General features: G+C 34.7%; 1 protein-coding gene across 1 annotated transcript in view; it reads left to right on the top strand.

Moving 5' to 3' along the window:
* Positions 1 to 16872, top strand: part of ABCB5 (ATP binding cassette subfamily B member 5) — a 220434-nt gene that overhangs the window by 86433 nt on the left and 117129 nt on the right. The window contains 2 exon segments of the mRNA XM_077122218.1: positions 7078 to 7239; positions 10926 to 11069. Of these exon segments, the coding sequence (XP_076978333.1) occupies positions 7078 to 7239; positions 10926 to 11069 (306 nt within the window).

Below are 16872 nucleotides of genomic sequence, written 5' to 3'. Positions count from 1 at the left end.
TAGTGTCCTTCCTTCTCTCTTTTGAGATTTAAAATCTACCTAATATTAGTATAGTTACTCACTTTCTTTTGATTATAGCTTGCATGGAACGTCTTTTTCCATCCTTTCATTTTCAATCAATTTGTATTTTTGGGTCTAAGCTGAGTCTCTTGTAAGCAGCATGTAGATGAGTCATATTATTTAATCTATTCTGCCAATCAGTATCTTTTATTTGGTGAGTTTAGTCCGTTGACATTCAAAGTTATTACTGTAAAGGCAGTTCTTAAATCTCCATCTTATCCTTTAGTTTTTATTTGTCAAATATGTAAATTCTTTTCCTTCTCTTTCTTTTTATCCTTTAAGTTACCCCTACTGATGCTCTTCAATTATGTGCTCTCCTCCAGACCTCCCTCTTCTGTCATTTGTTTTTTTTCAGCCTACATGACTTCCTTTAGTAATTCTTATAGGGCAAAGTTCTTGTTAACAAATTCTCTCAGCTTTTGTTTGTCTGTGAGTATTTTAATCTCTCCCTCAGTTTTGAAGGAAAACTTTGCCAGATAGAGAATTCCTGACTAGAAGTCCTCCTGTTTCAGTATTTTAAATATGTCATACCACTGCCTTCTTGCCTCCATTGTGCCTGTTGTGTAGTCCAAACTTAGTCATATGTGGTTTCCCTTCAGCATTTGAGAGACTGATTAGTATGTGTCTTGGAGTAGTTCTATTTGGATTTATTCTATTTGGGATTCATTGGGATTCTTTGATTTGCTTATTTATGTCTTCTGGAAGGCTTGGAAAGTTTTTCCCCATTCTCTTCTCGACTAATATTCCTAGCCCTTTACTCTTCTCTTCTCCTTCTGAGACACCAATGTTTCTTTTATTTGTGTGCTCTGTGTTGTCCATCATTTTCCCAAGACCCAATTCCAATTTTTCATCTTTTTTGCTTTTTGTTCTTTTATGCATTCAAATTCAATAGTCCTGACCTCTAGTTCACTTACTCTTTATTCTGTCTCTTCACACCTGCTGTTGTCTATTTCTAATTTGGTCTACAGTATTTTTCATCTGTATGAGATATGCAATTTTTCTGTTTATTCTTTCAAATTCTTCCTTATGCTCTTCTAGTTTCTTCTTGATATCTTTATGTCATTAGCCAACAAATTGTGGACAATTGATTTTTGATAATGTGACCAAATCCACTCAACTGGGACAAAGCAACCTTTTCAACAAATGATGCTTAGAGAACTGGATATCCATATCCAAAAGAATGAAAGAGGACCACTATCTCACTCCTTATACAAAAATTAACTCAAAATGGATCTAAGATCTAAACATTAGAGCTAAGACCATAAAACATTTAGAAGAAAATATAGGAAAATATCTTAAAGATCTTATAGTAGGAGGTGGTTTCCTTTAACTTACAACCAAAGCATAAGTAATGAAAGAAGAAATAGGTAAATGAGAGCTCTTTAAAATTGAATACTTTTGTGTGCCAAAGTAACTTGTTGGGAAAATAAAAAGGCAGACTACTCACTGGAGACAATATTTGTAAACTATATATTAGAAAAGGGTTTAATATCCAGATCTTCATGTAGAGGTCCTAGAACTTAACACCAAAAAGACAAACAACCAAATTGAAAATGGCAAAAGACATGGATAGACGCTTCTCCACAGAGGAAATACAAATGGTTCAAAAGCAAATGAAAAGATGTTCAAATTCACTAGCTATTAGGAAAATGCATATCAAAACTACAATGAAATATCGACTCATACCTGCTAGAATGTCCATTATCCTAAAAAATAGAAAACTACAAGTGCTGGGGAAGTTGTATTGGGAATGTTGATTGATGCAGCCACTCTTGAAGACAATTTGGCAGTTCCTTAGGAAGCTAAGTATAGAATTGACAAACAATCCAGCAAACCCATTACTAAGTATATACTCAGAAGAATGAAAACAGGGACATGAACAGACATTTGCACACTGATGTTTATAGTGGAATTATTCATAATTGCCAATAAATGAAAACAGCCCAAATGTCCAATTTTAGCCCAAACAGCTAATAAATGGGTAAATAAACTGTGGTATATACATACGATAGAATATTAACACAACTGGGTAAGATGGATAAAAGTCATAATGCATGCAACAGCGTGGGTGAACCTTGAAGACATTATATTGAGCAAAATAAGCCAAAACAAAAGAACAAATACTTTATGATCTCACTAATATGAACTAACTATAATGAGCAAACTCTGAGAGTAAAAGTTAAGAACACAGGCTATCAGGATATAGAAAGAGGGCAGAGATTAGGTATTTGATGCTGAAGGAGTGTAGAAGGTTTAACAAGATTCATTGTAAAGATTCAGAAATAGATAGCATAGTACTGTGTGATGGTAGCACAATGTTGTAAGTATAATGAACAAAGTTGAGTGTGAGGCATTGAAAGAGGAAAGCTGGGGGCATACACCAAAAGGAAAGATAGAGGATAAAAACTGGAATTGTATAACTTAGCAAAACCTAGAATGGAAAATGATGGTGATTAAATGCACAAATATAAGAAAGTTTTTATGTGAAGGAAAACATTTGAATTTCACCTCAAGGTGTTAAAAATGGGATAGTGTAAGGACAAAATACAATTAATCCAAACTAGGGCCTGAGGTTAATATTAATATTGTAGCATTCTTTGATTAAGTGTATCAAAGGCAATATACAAAAACTAAATGCCAATAAGAGGGGCTATAAAAAGGAGGGTTACAAGATTTTTGTAGTTGTTGTTTCTGATTATTTCCTTCTCTTCTTCTTTCTTGTGAAAGAAATGGAAATGTTCACATATAGATTGTGGTGGTGAATGCATAACTATGTGATTATACCAGGAGCCATTGATTGTATATTTAGGATGAATTGTATGGTGTGTGTATAAAACTGTTTAAAAATAACAGAAAGATACAGTGCTGGAGAAGATGTGAAGAGAGATATACACCTATTTACTGTTGGTAGGGAAGTAGAATGGTGCAGCCCTTCTGGAGGGCAGTGTGGCGGTTCTATAGGAATCTAAGAATAAGTTTGTCATATGATCCTGCCACCCTGTTACTAGGTATATACTTGGAAGAACTGAAAGCAATTCTTTTTTTTTTTTTTCACACTGTTTTTTTATGGCAGTATTATTCACAATTTGTGATGGATAGAAGTGGCCTAATGGTATATTGACTGATGAATGGAAGGGCAAACTGTAGTATAGACACAATGGAATATTGAGCAGCTGCAGGAGGGGATGAAGTCATGAGGCTTGCAACTGGTGAATGAACCTTGAGGACATTATGTTGAGTGAAATAAACTAGAAATGAAAGGACTAATATTGTATGTTCTCACCAATATAAATTAACTATAATGAGCAAACTGTGAGAATTGAATTCTAGAACAAAGTTGTCAGGGGATCAGAAATAGGCAGAGATTGGGCAATCGATGGTTAAGGAGTACAGAATGTCCAATAAGGCTCATTGTAAGCCTTCCTAGATTGTAAGCTTTTATAGAAGTCATTTCTATTTCTGAGTTTTAACTGTTATTTCTAAATTTTGTGATGCTGTGCTCTTTATGTATAACCTGGTAGTTCCCTGGAAATTTGGGTAGCTGTTGACACCTGAGGCTCAGAGTTAGAGTTCTGCAGCTCTAAAAGTTAGTATTACTCCATACAGCAACTGTTAAAGAAGCTGAAAAAGAGATCAGAGTTCAATTAGAGATGTGAATGATATGGACCTGGTTAGGACTAAGGTAAAGCAGAATACAGGGCAAAAGATGATATTATCTGTATTTTAAAACTTCAATTTCTGTGTAAGATCAAAGGAAGAGATGTTTTTTTGGTCCAAAAATTTAAATGTTCTGTAGCATACTATGTAATTTAACCTGTCTGGACAGTTTATTTAAACAACATAATTACATGGGACCTAGAATAGGAAGTGAGATCTTGTTATTCTGTACAGGTTAATGTAATACTCCAATACATTCCAAAGTATTTTAGGCAGAAAAAAAAAATTTGCAAATTTCCCTTGAGGACTGGGGAAAAATGCGAAACTATTGATCTTCCCCAACTGGGATATTCCTGATAGTCTCTTAAGCATTGAGGACTCCCAATTTAATAAGCCAGGCTCTCTATCTTGAGGCTTGCCCTCATGAAACGTATTTCTGCAATCACAAAGCTAAGCTTACTTATAATTATGCCTAACAGTCATACCCAGAGAACCTCTTTTATTATTCAAATTTGGCCTCTCCCTCTCAGCTAACTCTGCAAATAAACTCACTACCTTTCCCCCTACATGGGGCGTAACTCCCAGGGGTATAAGTCTCCTTGGCAACATTGGATACAACTTCCCGGAGTGAGCCTGTCCCTGGCACTGTGGGATTGAGACCAAAAGGGGGAAAGAAATGAAGCAAAATAAAGTTTCAGTGGCTAAGAGATTTCAAATAGAGTCGAAATGGTATTCTGGAGGTTACTCTTATGCAAGTTTCAGCCACATATTGCAAATTGCCTACAATATTCCTGAAAACTCTAAGTTTTCTGGGCCTATCTAAGCCTCTATAAAAGTTTTTCTTAGTAAGTTTATTTGTTCAGAAACTTAAGGCCTCCAGATTGTTCCTGTGCCAGATAAGCCCTGAAACCAAGAGATACCAGTCTCTCCCAAAATATCAACCAGTTTTATTCCTTTACCCCTTAAAGTCAACAGCCCTTCCCAGCAGGAAGAAGTTAAAATGGTTATTGCCCAGATATCCCTGAAGATTGAGAGAATGATCATATGAGAGGGAAGAGATGTAGCTGAGAAGTTGGGATTTAACAAATGATTATGACTATTGACTCATTATATAGATATTTCTTTTTAGTTTCTAACATATTGGAATAGCTATAAAGAAATATCTGAAATTGTTGAACTTTAATCCAGTACTCTGGATTACATAATGATTGTGTAGCTATATAGCTTTTATTGTGTAGCTGTGTGGTTGTGTAACTATATAGCTTTTATTGTGTAGCTGTGTGTTTGTAAAAACCTTGTGACTGGCATGCCCTTTATCCATTGTATGGATATATGAGTAATAAATTAAAGAAATAATAATAATAACGGGGGATAGGAGGTATGGAATGTTTTGGGTTTTCTTTTTTTTTAATTTTTTTTTGGAGTAATGAAAGTGTTCTAAAATTGATGGTGGTGATGAAAGCACAACTATATCATAATACTGTGAGCCATTGATTGTATACTTTGGATGGATTATATTGTATGTGAATACATCTCAATAAAATTGCATTAAAAATAAAAATTTTAAAAGACACCATCAAGAAAAGGGAAGGGCAACCACAAAAGGAGAAAAAAATTGCTAAACATAGTGTGATAGTTGAGTTCAGGTGTCAGCTTGGCTAGTTCTGTTGCTGTGAACTTGAATCATTAGCATGTGAAATTCATCTATGGCTGATTACATCGGCAGTCAGCTAAGGGAATGCCTTCTGCAGTGAGTGGCGTTTAATTTAATTAGCTGGAGGCTTAAACTAGAGAGGTCAGAAGAGAGCTCAACACAGCACATCCCAAGCAGCTCAGCACACCTCATCTCAGCACTCACAGCTCAAGCCCAGATGTTTGAAGATGCAGAAAATAATTGCCCCAGGTAAAGCTCTTAGAACCTAGAAGCCAGGAAAGAAAGCCACCCATCATCACTGTGTGGCTTCCCATGTGACAGAGAAACTCAGATGAAAGTTAGCTGCCTTTCCTCTGAAGAAGTGTAAATTTGAAACTACAATCCCCTTACTAAAAGCCGATTCATCTCTGGTGTGTTACATTCTGGCAGCTTTAGCAAGCTGTAACACATAGAATCTAACAAAATCCACATATCCTGACTATATAAACAAATCCTACAAATCAATAAGAATAAAGACAGCTCACAGAAAAATAAGCAAAAGATTTGGATGGACAATTCATAAGAGATAATATCCAAATTTCCACTTAGCATAAGAAAAGTTGTTCAGCTTCATTAGTCATAAGAGAAATGCAAATTAAACTACAATGAGATAGTACTCCCGTACCAGAAGAGACAGAAATTTAGTGAGAATATAGAGCAACCTTTACTCTCCTGTACTGTTGGCATTTATAAATTGAGGAAACTCACTTTGAAAAACTGTGTGGCAGTATCTAATAAAGCTGAGCTTATGCATACCATATGATTCAGCAATTATTCTTCTGGGTATTACATCTAATAGAATTATGTGCATATGTTCATCAAATAAACATATATAAGAACCTATTCATATGAACAAAAAACTGAAAACTGCCCAGTCACCAATAGAATGATAAACAAATTGTGGCATAGTCACACATTAGACTTCTATGCAGCAATAAGTACAAATATACAATGAAAGGTATCACTCTCAAAACAATGCTGAACCTAAGAACCCAGACACAGAAGAGTATATACTGCATGATTCCATTTATATACAAAAATAACAGAATTAAAATATACTGTTAGAAGTCAGGGTAGGGGTTACCCTTGACAGTGGTTAGGGACAACAGTGACTGGAAGGGAGCATAGAGAGAGTTTGTGAGTACTGGGAATGATCTATCTTAATCCGGGTACTATTTCTCTGTGTGTATTCAGTTTGTGTAAATACGTTGATCTACACACTTATAGTATGTGATATTTTTCCATATATATATGATACCTTAGAAATTTAAAACCATATGATCCTGGATCTATACCCAACTAGTTAAGTAGTACCCCTACTTTAAAAAAGAAATTAAGGAATAGTGACTTTAAAATTCTTAGTAACTTAGAGTTTCTAATAACCATGCAGTTAATAGGTGACACATGTTAAATTGTCTTTCAGTTCCCTTCCAGTTCTGAGATGCTATGGTTTTATGAAACCACTGCTTGGGATCAAATTAACTTTCTGACTTTCTTTTTATTCTAATTTGTTTTGGCCTTCCTAATCTATTAAGGTTTCAAAATTTCTGCATCTAAAGATAAAATTATTTGGTATTTAGGATTGAAATAAGACATTTTCCTCAGTATCACAGAGTTTTTAATTTCTAATAATTTAGTATTGATTTCCTATACTTATTGTTCTGTAGGCAAGCAAAGGTCAGACCACAACTGTGGTAGCACATCGACTCTCCACTGTTCGAAATGCAGATCTGATTGTCACCATCAAGGATGGGACTGTGGTGGAAAAAGGGACACATGTTGAACTAATGGCAAAACGAGGTCTATATTTTTCACTTGCAATGTCACAGGTAATGTGCATGTGATATAATTTTATGTGAAAGGATTGTTTCAACTTTTCAGAAATCATACCACACTTAGAACACAGAAGCCCTGAATTGCATTCTCAGGTTCCACAACCCAAGAAAGGTTTATTTGTGGTTCCTGAGTGAACAAATATTTATTGGGTTTGTATAATATCCTCAGCATTGTGCTAGATAATATGATGAAGGTTAAGAACTAATGAGTCGGAAAAATTCAAAGAAATATGAAGCTATGAATTAGAATCTTAAAAAAAAAGACTAATTAGTATTCATTTCCCAGACCATCCACCAAAAAAAAAAAGATTAATTAATTAATTAACTAAAATAAAAAGAACTAATTAGTATATAGCATCTAATATTTTCCAGGCACTCTACAAATAGGTTTCAAAGTTAATGTGTGGCTGGTCCAGGATAGTCTAACTCTGTTGGTTAGAACAGAAGAAAAACACATGAAAATATATATATAACATACTATCCCTTCTTAAAGATTTAAAACTTAAGTACAGAGGCAAAATGCAAAATTGTGTGTACAGATATCACAAGCTATGGAAATAAGCAGGATTGAGTGGACAGGGGGAGCTAGGTTACCTAAGGATGGTGTCATATATGAGACCTTCAAGGCTAAAAGGCAGGAGGTAGAGATGGATGGAGTCTAGGTGGGAAGAACAGCATGGAGGGATGAAGGAACGTGGCATGCAGAGAAAGACCAGCCTTCCAGCAATAAAGATGATCGTTTGGGGAATAATGGTAAAATACGGGTTGGATCATGGAAGTTCTTGAAAGACAGGCAGAAGGGTTGAGACAATGAGTAAGAGGCACCTAACAATGCCTGGCATGCAGTAGACACTCAAATATTTTTTGAATGAAAGGATGCACACATAAATCCACTCTTGTGTACAAATCAATTCCTCACAAGTGAACCAGAAAGCTCATGTTGGGTGATCAAGAGACCCTCCTTCTGTGGTAATGCTGGAGGCACATAGACAAATTCTCATTCTTGGAATCCCCTTTTCTGAATGCCTAACTTGATTTCACATATTATTTTTGATAGGGCACAATAATATATGTGAATAGGTTTTAGGCTCCAGATGTCTTCTTCATCCTGGCCCAGCTTTCTTCTCTTGAACTGAAAAGCAGCTTTATTTCTAAGAGTTTTCTAAAGATAACTAATCTCAACCCTTTTCTGTTTATTTTACTTCTTTCACTTTCTATTTATATCTTTGATGTCAATATTATTGTTGCTATTTTACAAATTGGGAAATTTAGAGTTTTGAGCCTGCATCTCCTCATCAAACTTACCACTTCAAATTTTAAAGCCTGGCTTTCTCCACTGTGGTTAGAATGAAGTAATACTGAATATACCCCATGAAGCAATGATAGTAAAAACAAAAGTTTGAAAATATAACATTTTATTGATTTGAAAATTTCCTGACTCTGATTTTATCTCACATTACTCTATAATTTGTGTTTTCTTAAAGAAGAAAGAAGTTAGATGTTACTTGCTAATAGAATTTTGATGATTTTCATTCCATAGTAAAGTAGACTTATGAAGCTCAGTATTTTCAAACCAATAGGAGTAGCAATGAAAGAAAATAACTGTGGTCAAATTAACCTGTTTTGAGACTTTTAAAAACTATTACACTGATCTTCATTTAGAATAATACATCTTTGTTTTTCACTAAAAATGAAAAATCCATTGTTAGGCCTTGAATTAAAGGGTTTCAAAATGTAGGAGAATCAAAATTTGTGTGTTTGTGGTATAAATTAGTGAAAATTTAGAATACTTATTCAAAATGCATTAGTGCTCTGATTACCTAAAATAACATACGTGCAACTATAACAATACCATTTTGAATATTGATGCTCAATGAACTATAATATTCTGGCTTCTTATAGTACACATAACGTACATGTTACTTACATAAACTAGTAACTCATTTTTGAAACTCTGAACCCATTTATTTGCCGCTTTTGTCTGTAGTGTCCAAATAAATTAATTTATGGGGTCGTAAGTATTGCAGCGTTTACACTGCTGAGAATTGATAAAAAGAGACAGCCTAGCAAAGTAGCCTATCAAAGTGGTTAAAGGTATAAGTTCTGACATAACTGCAAATTGAAATCCTAACTGTGCCGCTTAATAATTTTAGGAGTTTTGGCAAGTTATTTAAATTCTCCATGCCTCAGATTTCTAATCTCTGAGATGGGGAAAATGACAGTAGCTGTTAATGGATTCTTTTATTAAATTAGTTAATTCATGTAAAAAAGTGCTTAGAACTATTGTTGGCATTATATATTTCATTACATTATTAGTATTAGCATTAACATTATCCAATTAAACTTTTTAGGAATGTTCAATCCATGGAAGTTAATGTTTTAATTATTTACCTAGGAGTACAGAATTATAAACAGACATATTCCTTTGGCGAACATTATATGTGCACATGGAATAAAAACAGATAGAGATATATACATACCAAAACTTCTGTTTGTTATTTAGTCTAGCAGCCTTCTCAGGGAAATATATTGTCTTGGACCCAATAAAGCAATTTCATAGGAAAAAATATATTATCGGGAATGGTCAAAGTTTTGTTTTAAACTTGCCACAAATTAAATAGCTCCTGGAAAAAAAAAAAGCCAAATGAAATATTTCTGTCTTGGTATAGAAATGTATAGGATAAAAGAAAGTGAGAGCATAAAGGAATGTCTGATTAAAGATCTTAGGATAGTACAAGGCTGGTTAAAGTTCACTGGGTCTTTAAATGAGTGATTAATAGTTGTTAAGCTAGTCAAAGAATTAGTTGCCCAAGAAACCTTCCATATGCATATTCTCCCTATGCCCCTAAATACACTCACACCTTTCCATCTCCACTCCACCATGGTCCCACAATGAGGAGCCACCATTATCCCAACTGGGCTTCTCCTTTCTTTCTTGCCCCCTCCTTCCATCTTTTCATGGGGGAAGTCACACATTTACTCAGAGTACCTTCAGATAAGCAGAGATTAGGTAGTTCCTTTATCTTACAAAAACTGGTCTCATTTCTCTGAGTAGTAAGAAAAACAAAACCTAGACTGAAAGCAATCTGGGTTTAAAGCTTATTCCTAACTAGAATTTAGGCAGTTTCTTTCAGGTTAGCTTGTTTTCTTTGGAATTTCTTATTCTTTAGAAGCTGGCCTCATAAATTTTGCTTTTTGACCGTAGTTTGGGATAGACAGCAGGGGTACACCTGGAAAACATTATTGTCTCCTGAGATCTCTTTCAGGCCCAGGACCAACCTCATATATAAGTGCCTGGCTACATATTATAATATTCTAATAGTAAAGGCTGGAAAGACGGGTCAGAAAGAGTATCATTGATTCGTCTGTCTCACAAAGCTCCTTTTCCTAAGATATGCCCTACAAGTGGTATAATTGTTTTAGATTAAGGCATTGTTTTCTCCAGTTAATTCTACAGGTCTTTGGAAAAGAAAGCACAAAGTTATTATCAGTCATTAATATTTTAGTATTAGTTGAACTTAACTAGCTTTCCCTCAAGCCTGCAAACTGTTCAGCAAAAGTTGTGCAAGCATATGCCTCCTTAAGTAGCAGAGGCAGCAAGTTTTAAATAGATGCTTTAAGAAGTTCCTTCGGATTTTTAAGGGTTTATTCAAGTATAACCTGTATATCCTTTGTTTAAGGATATTAAAAAAACTGATGAACAAATGAAATATTCTACTGAAAAAGATAATGGTTCAGTTCCCTCATGCTCTATGAATTCCATGAAGTCAGGCTTAATACCACATTTTGTTGACAAGTCTGAGGAATCTATCCAAAATAAAGAGGTAATGGTTCTGTTTTCAACAAGTTTCTCAGACATTTTCCCCCAATGAATTTTGTCTTCATCCTTATATTATTTAAAATTCGTTTATGATAAATTGTTACTATAGCACCAGGTTTTCAAAACATGCATCTTCCCTAAACTTTGCCCTTGCATCACTGTGGCACTATAAGGAAGCCCTCTAATAAGATTGCATTTATTCCAAGGTTAGCGTTGAAACAAGAAAGCTCATGAAAAAGTTGCACCATTCTTGTCAGTGAGGCAAACCATGAGTTTATACAATTTCTTGGGAAATGTGGTACACGTCCAACTGTGATATTCAAGATTAATTTGAGTCATAGAAAAATGCAAATCTGCTTCACTCTTCAGAGACAAACCAGCACCAGCATGTAAGCAATCCAGTCCTTCAGTCCCAGAACATATCCCAAATAGCCTTGAAAGTGTACTTGTTCCCACACCTGGTTTTTGCCTATGACCAAGGCTCTTCATGAGATCACTCTGCATTAACCTGCCCCATACATCTTAGACCCCTCAGCACCTCTCTTCAGCGTCCACCTCAATGAGCCTCAAGTCTCATTTCTCTATCCCAACTCAGCCTCCCTTTTCTTAACTATGCCCAACACCTGCTTTGGGTCTCAATGCCCACTCTAAGCATTCTCCTCAGCACCCATTCATTCATAAAACATCACCCCATCTTAATTTTACCTCAACCAGTGCTTCTTCCCACATCCCCTTTCCTTAAGCCCCATCCTTTCTCCACCCCCAGTAAGGCTTCATTCAGGTCTCTATGCAGCCTCTCAAGTATAGCCTTACATACCATGAAATCCTTCACCCTAGCACCTATATCTTAGTTTCATTCCTTCTGACCCCTGGTTTTCACACCATACCATCGCTATCCTTGGCCCACTCTTTCCTCTCAGACTGAAGCTCCTATATCATTGAGACTTGAAGTTCAGCCACCCCTCAGCTTTTCACACCATCTTTTTTCCCACTCTTTTTGTCATTCTCATCTGCCAGTTATCTGTCCCAAGTCCCTGGATTATCTGTGCCAACCCTCTTTTCTACCCTTCTCTGGCTTTGACAGTCTGTTGATTTTTTTTCTATGCTGTATGGTGGGGTCACATTTCATTCTTTTTCAATGTGAGTATGCCATTATTGCAGTACCATTTATTGAATTTTTGTTTGTTTTGTTTTGGGGAAGTGCATGGACCAGGAATCTAACACAGATCTCCCACATAGCAGGTGAGAATTCTACCATTAAACTACCCTTTCACCCCCTGGTCTATTGATTTTAATTCTAGTTAGACTCTTTTTCTTTAGGGCCAATGTCCTTTATACCTTCTAGTTTGTTCCTTATCTACTAATTTTCTTTTTAAATAAATTCCTTTTAAAAAATAAGTAAAGAAAATATTAAGTAAATAATACTACAGATGATGTGCCATATGGGCAAATCCCTGCGTAAAAAACAAAAAAGTAGAGTAGAAGAACTTATACTCTACAAGAGTTTAGGACAAACTGCATTAACATCTTTGTTAAAAGCTATTGGATCTGCCATTGAAGTTGCTGAAGGCAAAAGGAAAACCTCCCTAAAGTCTGAAAATCCACCTGTCCAAAATAAGCTTTCAAAACCTAAGGCAAATATCAGAAAATGTAAAAGCAACTCCCAGACTTCTGGACAAGATGGAATGGTAAGTTTACACTCTGATACAACTATTCTGCTCCACACACATGAAAATGATAGATAAAACATAAAAAGAAAAACCCGAAAAGCATATCTAGGCTCCAAAATAAAATAAATATCTCTACAGACCAGAACTAGAACAAAAGCCCAACATGATGAGTTGGGCTATAACTGCCTTTAAAAGGAGACTGACAGGGCCACAGTAGCTCAGTGGCAGAGTTCTCGCCTGCCATGCCAGAGACCTAGGTTCGATTCCTGGTGCCTGCCCAAGCAAAAGAAGAAAAAAAAGGGAGACTGACAAAACCCTGGAACTCTAATTTCTAATAGAAATCAGCGGACCTGGGGAAGCAGAAGAAAACCATAGATACATTCTTGCAACCAAGAACTGAAACAAGCCAAGCACTGGCTCAGTGGCCACATCTGTAACATCTGTGGCAATGCAGTGGAAAACGAACAAGGAAGTGAAAGTACTATGAAAATCAATAATAAAAGGAAAAAATAAAGCAGAGTTTCAGAACAGAGTTAATGAGGGATTCTATTAGTCCAGTTTTAGTCAGTAGATAAAAACCACACAATGATTTGAAAAAAGAAAGGCTAATGCAATGAATCATTAAAAGAGGATTGGAGTAATAGGAATTGGCAGTGAAAGAGAAACCTTTAACAAATACATACGTAGGAGAGAAAAAGAGCAACCACTAACCCCGTAGTAAAATAGAGCACCCGAAGAAGAGCTCTCACCCTTCTTCCCACATCAAGGCTGAGATTCAGAACTCACTGATAAGAGCACAACATTGGCTCTAAAGAGGACAAAAGAATGCCTCACTGAGTTGCCTATTTGTGGGCGCATAAGGAAACTCAAGAAATGTAAGGAATACTACATGAAGGCATATCTCAATTAAATTGCTTAAAACCAATGATAAAGGGGAACATTTTTAAAACAACCAGAGAAAAAATACACAATATATAGAGAAGAACAAAGATAACTATTAAAACAGACTTATCATTGGAAACAATTCAAACAGAATATAATGGAGCAATATAATTTTAAGTACTGAAAGAAAAGAAAATAACTCAAATTAGAATGTTACACAGCAAAGATAGTTGTCAAAAATGAAGACAAAATGCAGACTCTTTCAGACAAACAAAAGTCATCATCAGCAGTCCTGCACCGTACAGAATATTAAGGAAATATTTTGGAGCAGAAGGTAAATGATACCAGGTGGAAATCCGGATCTATGCAAAGTAATGAAGAGAATGAGTAGTAGTAAATATATGGATAAATAGAAAATGTTTTTTATTTTTTAAATCTCTTTAAAAGATAATTTACTTTTATGTGGTTTATACATATGATGGAATATTATGCTGGAGTAAGAAGGAATGAAGTCTGAAGCACGTGATAACATGGATAAACCTTGAGGACATCATGGTGAGTGAATAAGTCAAACACGAAAGGACAAATATTGTATGATTTCACTGATGCAAAACTAATTGTAATATATAAACTCATAGATATAAAATATAGACTGTAGGTTACCAGGGTATAGAATGAGGCTAAAGAATGGGGAGCGGTTGCTTAATACGTGCAGAATGTTTAGCTGTGTTGAACTTAAATGTGTGGAAATGGACAGAGGTGACAGTAGCACATTATTGTGAGTACTGAATGTGGTGGAAAGGGGATGTTTGGAGTCATGTATGTCACCTGAAGGAAAGGTGGTGGTTAAACATGGGAACATATGACACAGTGCATCTTGTGGTAATGGACTGTGATTGTGATTAACTGTACAAATATAAAAAAAAATTTAAGTTATTTCATGAACTAGAACAAATGTATGACTATTACAAGGAATAAATAATGGAAGAGTGTATGGGGAAAAATGTACCTCTTGCAAACTATGGACTAGCACTAACAGTCAAAAGTAACGAAAGTGTCGCATCAACACTATAGGTCAACAGTGCCGGGGGTGGGGGAGATTAAGGGATGTGGGAGGATTGGGGTTTTATTTTTTATCCTCATTTCTTTTCTGGAATAATGAATATGTTCTAAAACTGATCATGTGGATGTATGCGCAACTCTGTGATAATGCTGTGAGCCAGTGATCATATTCTTCGAATGGTTTGTGTGGTGTGTGAATATATCTCAATAAAATCGCAAAGAAAAATTTTTTAAACCATATGTGTAATTTAAGTTAACCGTGATAAATAAATACACAGACAATTGAAAAAATTAAAACAAGATGATTTTTAATTTTTATGTTTTTATTTTTTTAATAGATGATTTATCTTTTAAAGCAAAAATAGCATTTTAAAATGGGATCCATAACACATATATAAAGTAAAATGTATGACAACAATAGCCAACAAACTGGTAGAGGTAAATGGAACCATACTTTTTTAAAGGTTTTTGTACTATTTGTGAAGTGATATGAAGTTACTTGAAGGTAGACTGATATTAATAGGCAAAGTAGATTTCAGAGCAAAAACACTAGCAGGGGTAAAGATGTTTATTTCATAATTATGAGGAGATCCTTTATCAAGAACTGCTGTGAAGAATCAAGAGGTTGTCATAGAGGTTATTCTTACATTATATAGCTATCCCTTTTTAGTTTATGGTGTATTGGAGTGTCTGGAGGGAAGTTCCTAAACTGTTGAGCTATGTTCCAGTAGCCTTAATTCCTAAAAATAATTGTATAATGATATAGCTTTTACAATGTGACTATGTGATTGTTTCTGATGCTTTTTATACAGGATATGGACAGATGAGTAAAAAAATGAATAAAAATGAATAAATAGTAGGGGGAATAAGGGGTAACATAATTGTGTACATTGAAATACTAGTGGTCAATGAGAGTGAGGGGTAAGGGGTATGAGATGTATAAATTTTGTCTTTTTTCTTTTTAATTCTTTTTCTGGAGTGATGTAAATGTTCTAAAAATGATCATGGTGATGAATACACAGCTATGTGATGATATTGTGAGCCATTAATTGTACACCATGTATGAACTGTATGTGTGTGAAGATATCTCAATACAAATAATTAAAAACAAACAAAAAAAGAGAACTGCTGTGAAATATAGACAAGTCCACAGTTATATTCAGAGATAACATTATTCATCTCTCAAATATTGATAGAAAAAGTAGAAAGAAACTTAGCAGTGATAGAGATAATTTTAGAAACACTATCAGCCAACTTGGCCTAATAAATATTTATGGGAGATTCCACCCTACAATATCTGAATAGACAACTTTTTCAAGCGCACATGAAATATTTACCAAGATATACCATATTCTGGTCCATAATGCAAATCTCAATATAATCAAAAGGATTCAAGCCATTAAAAAGTATATTACCCGACTAAAATGGAATAAATTCGAAGTTAATGATAGAAAGTAACTGGAAAATCTTGAAACATTTGGAAACTAAAGTCACTTTTAAATAATACATGGATCAAAGAAGGAATCAAAAGAGAAATTTGAAAGTATTTTGAAGTGAATGAAAATTAAAACATTAAAATGTACAGGATACAGCTTTAAGTGATTCTTCAAAGAAATGTATACCTCTAAACACCTACATTAGAAAAATAGAAAGGTTTCATATTAATGAACTAAGCTTCCACTTTAAGAAACTAGAAAGAAGGAAATAATAATAAAGAGAAGTCATTAAAATGGAAAATGAAAAACAAAGATAATCAGTGAAATCCAAAGCTGGTTCTTTGAGATCATCAGTAAAATGGAAAAATTTCGAACCTGAGTAAGCAGGTAAAGAGAGAAGACATAAATTATCAACATCAAGAGTGAAAGTGACATCACTAGAGATTCTATATATATTAAAAGATAATAAGATTATCTCATAAAAACTTTTTGCAAATAAACTCTACAACTTAGATGAAATGGACAAATTCCTTGAAAGACCAAATTACCAAAACCACTTAAGAATAAATTGAGAGCTTGAATTATATCTATGGAAGAAGAGTTTGTATTTAAAACCTTCTCCAAAGAAAACTTCAGGCCCAGGTGACTTCACTTGGAAATTTTGCCAAATACTTAAGAAAGAAATTCCAATTTTGTATAAACTCTTCTAGAAAATTGAAGAGGTGGGAGTCTTCATTCTCTGAGACTACTAGCATTA

The sequence above is a fragment of the Tamandua tetradactyla genome, chromosome 1, assembly GCF_023851605.1.
Source record: "Tamandua tetradactyla isolate mTamTet1 chromosome 1, mTamTet1.pri, whole genome shotgun sequence".
NCBI classification, from domain to species: domain Eukaryota; kingdom Metazoa; phylum Chordata; class Mammalia; order Pilosa; family Myrmecophagidae; genus Tamandua; species Tamandua tetradactyla.
Note: the sequence above shows the minus strand (reverse complement) of the source record. Positions and strands in the feature narration are given on the sequence as shown.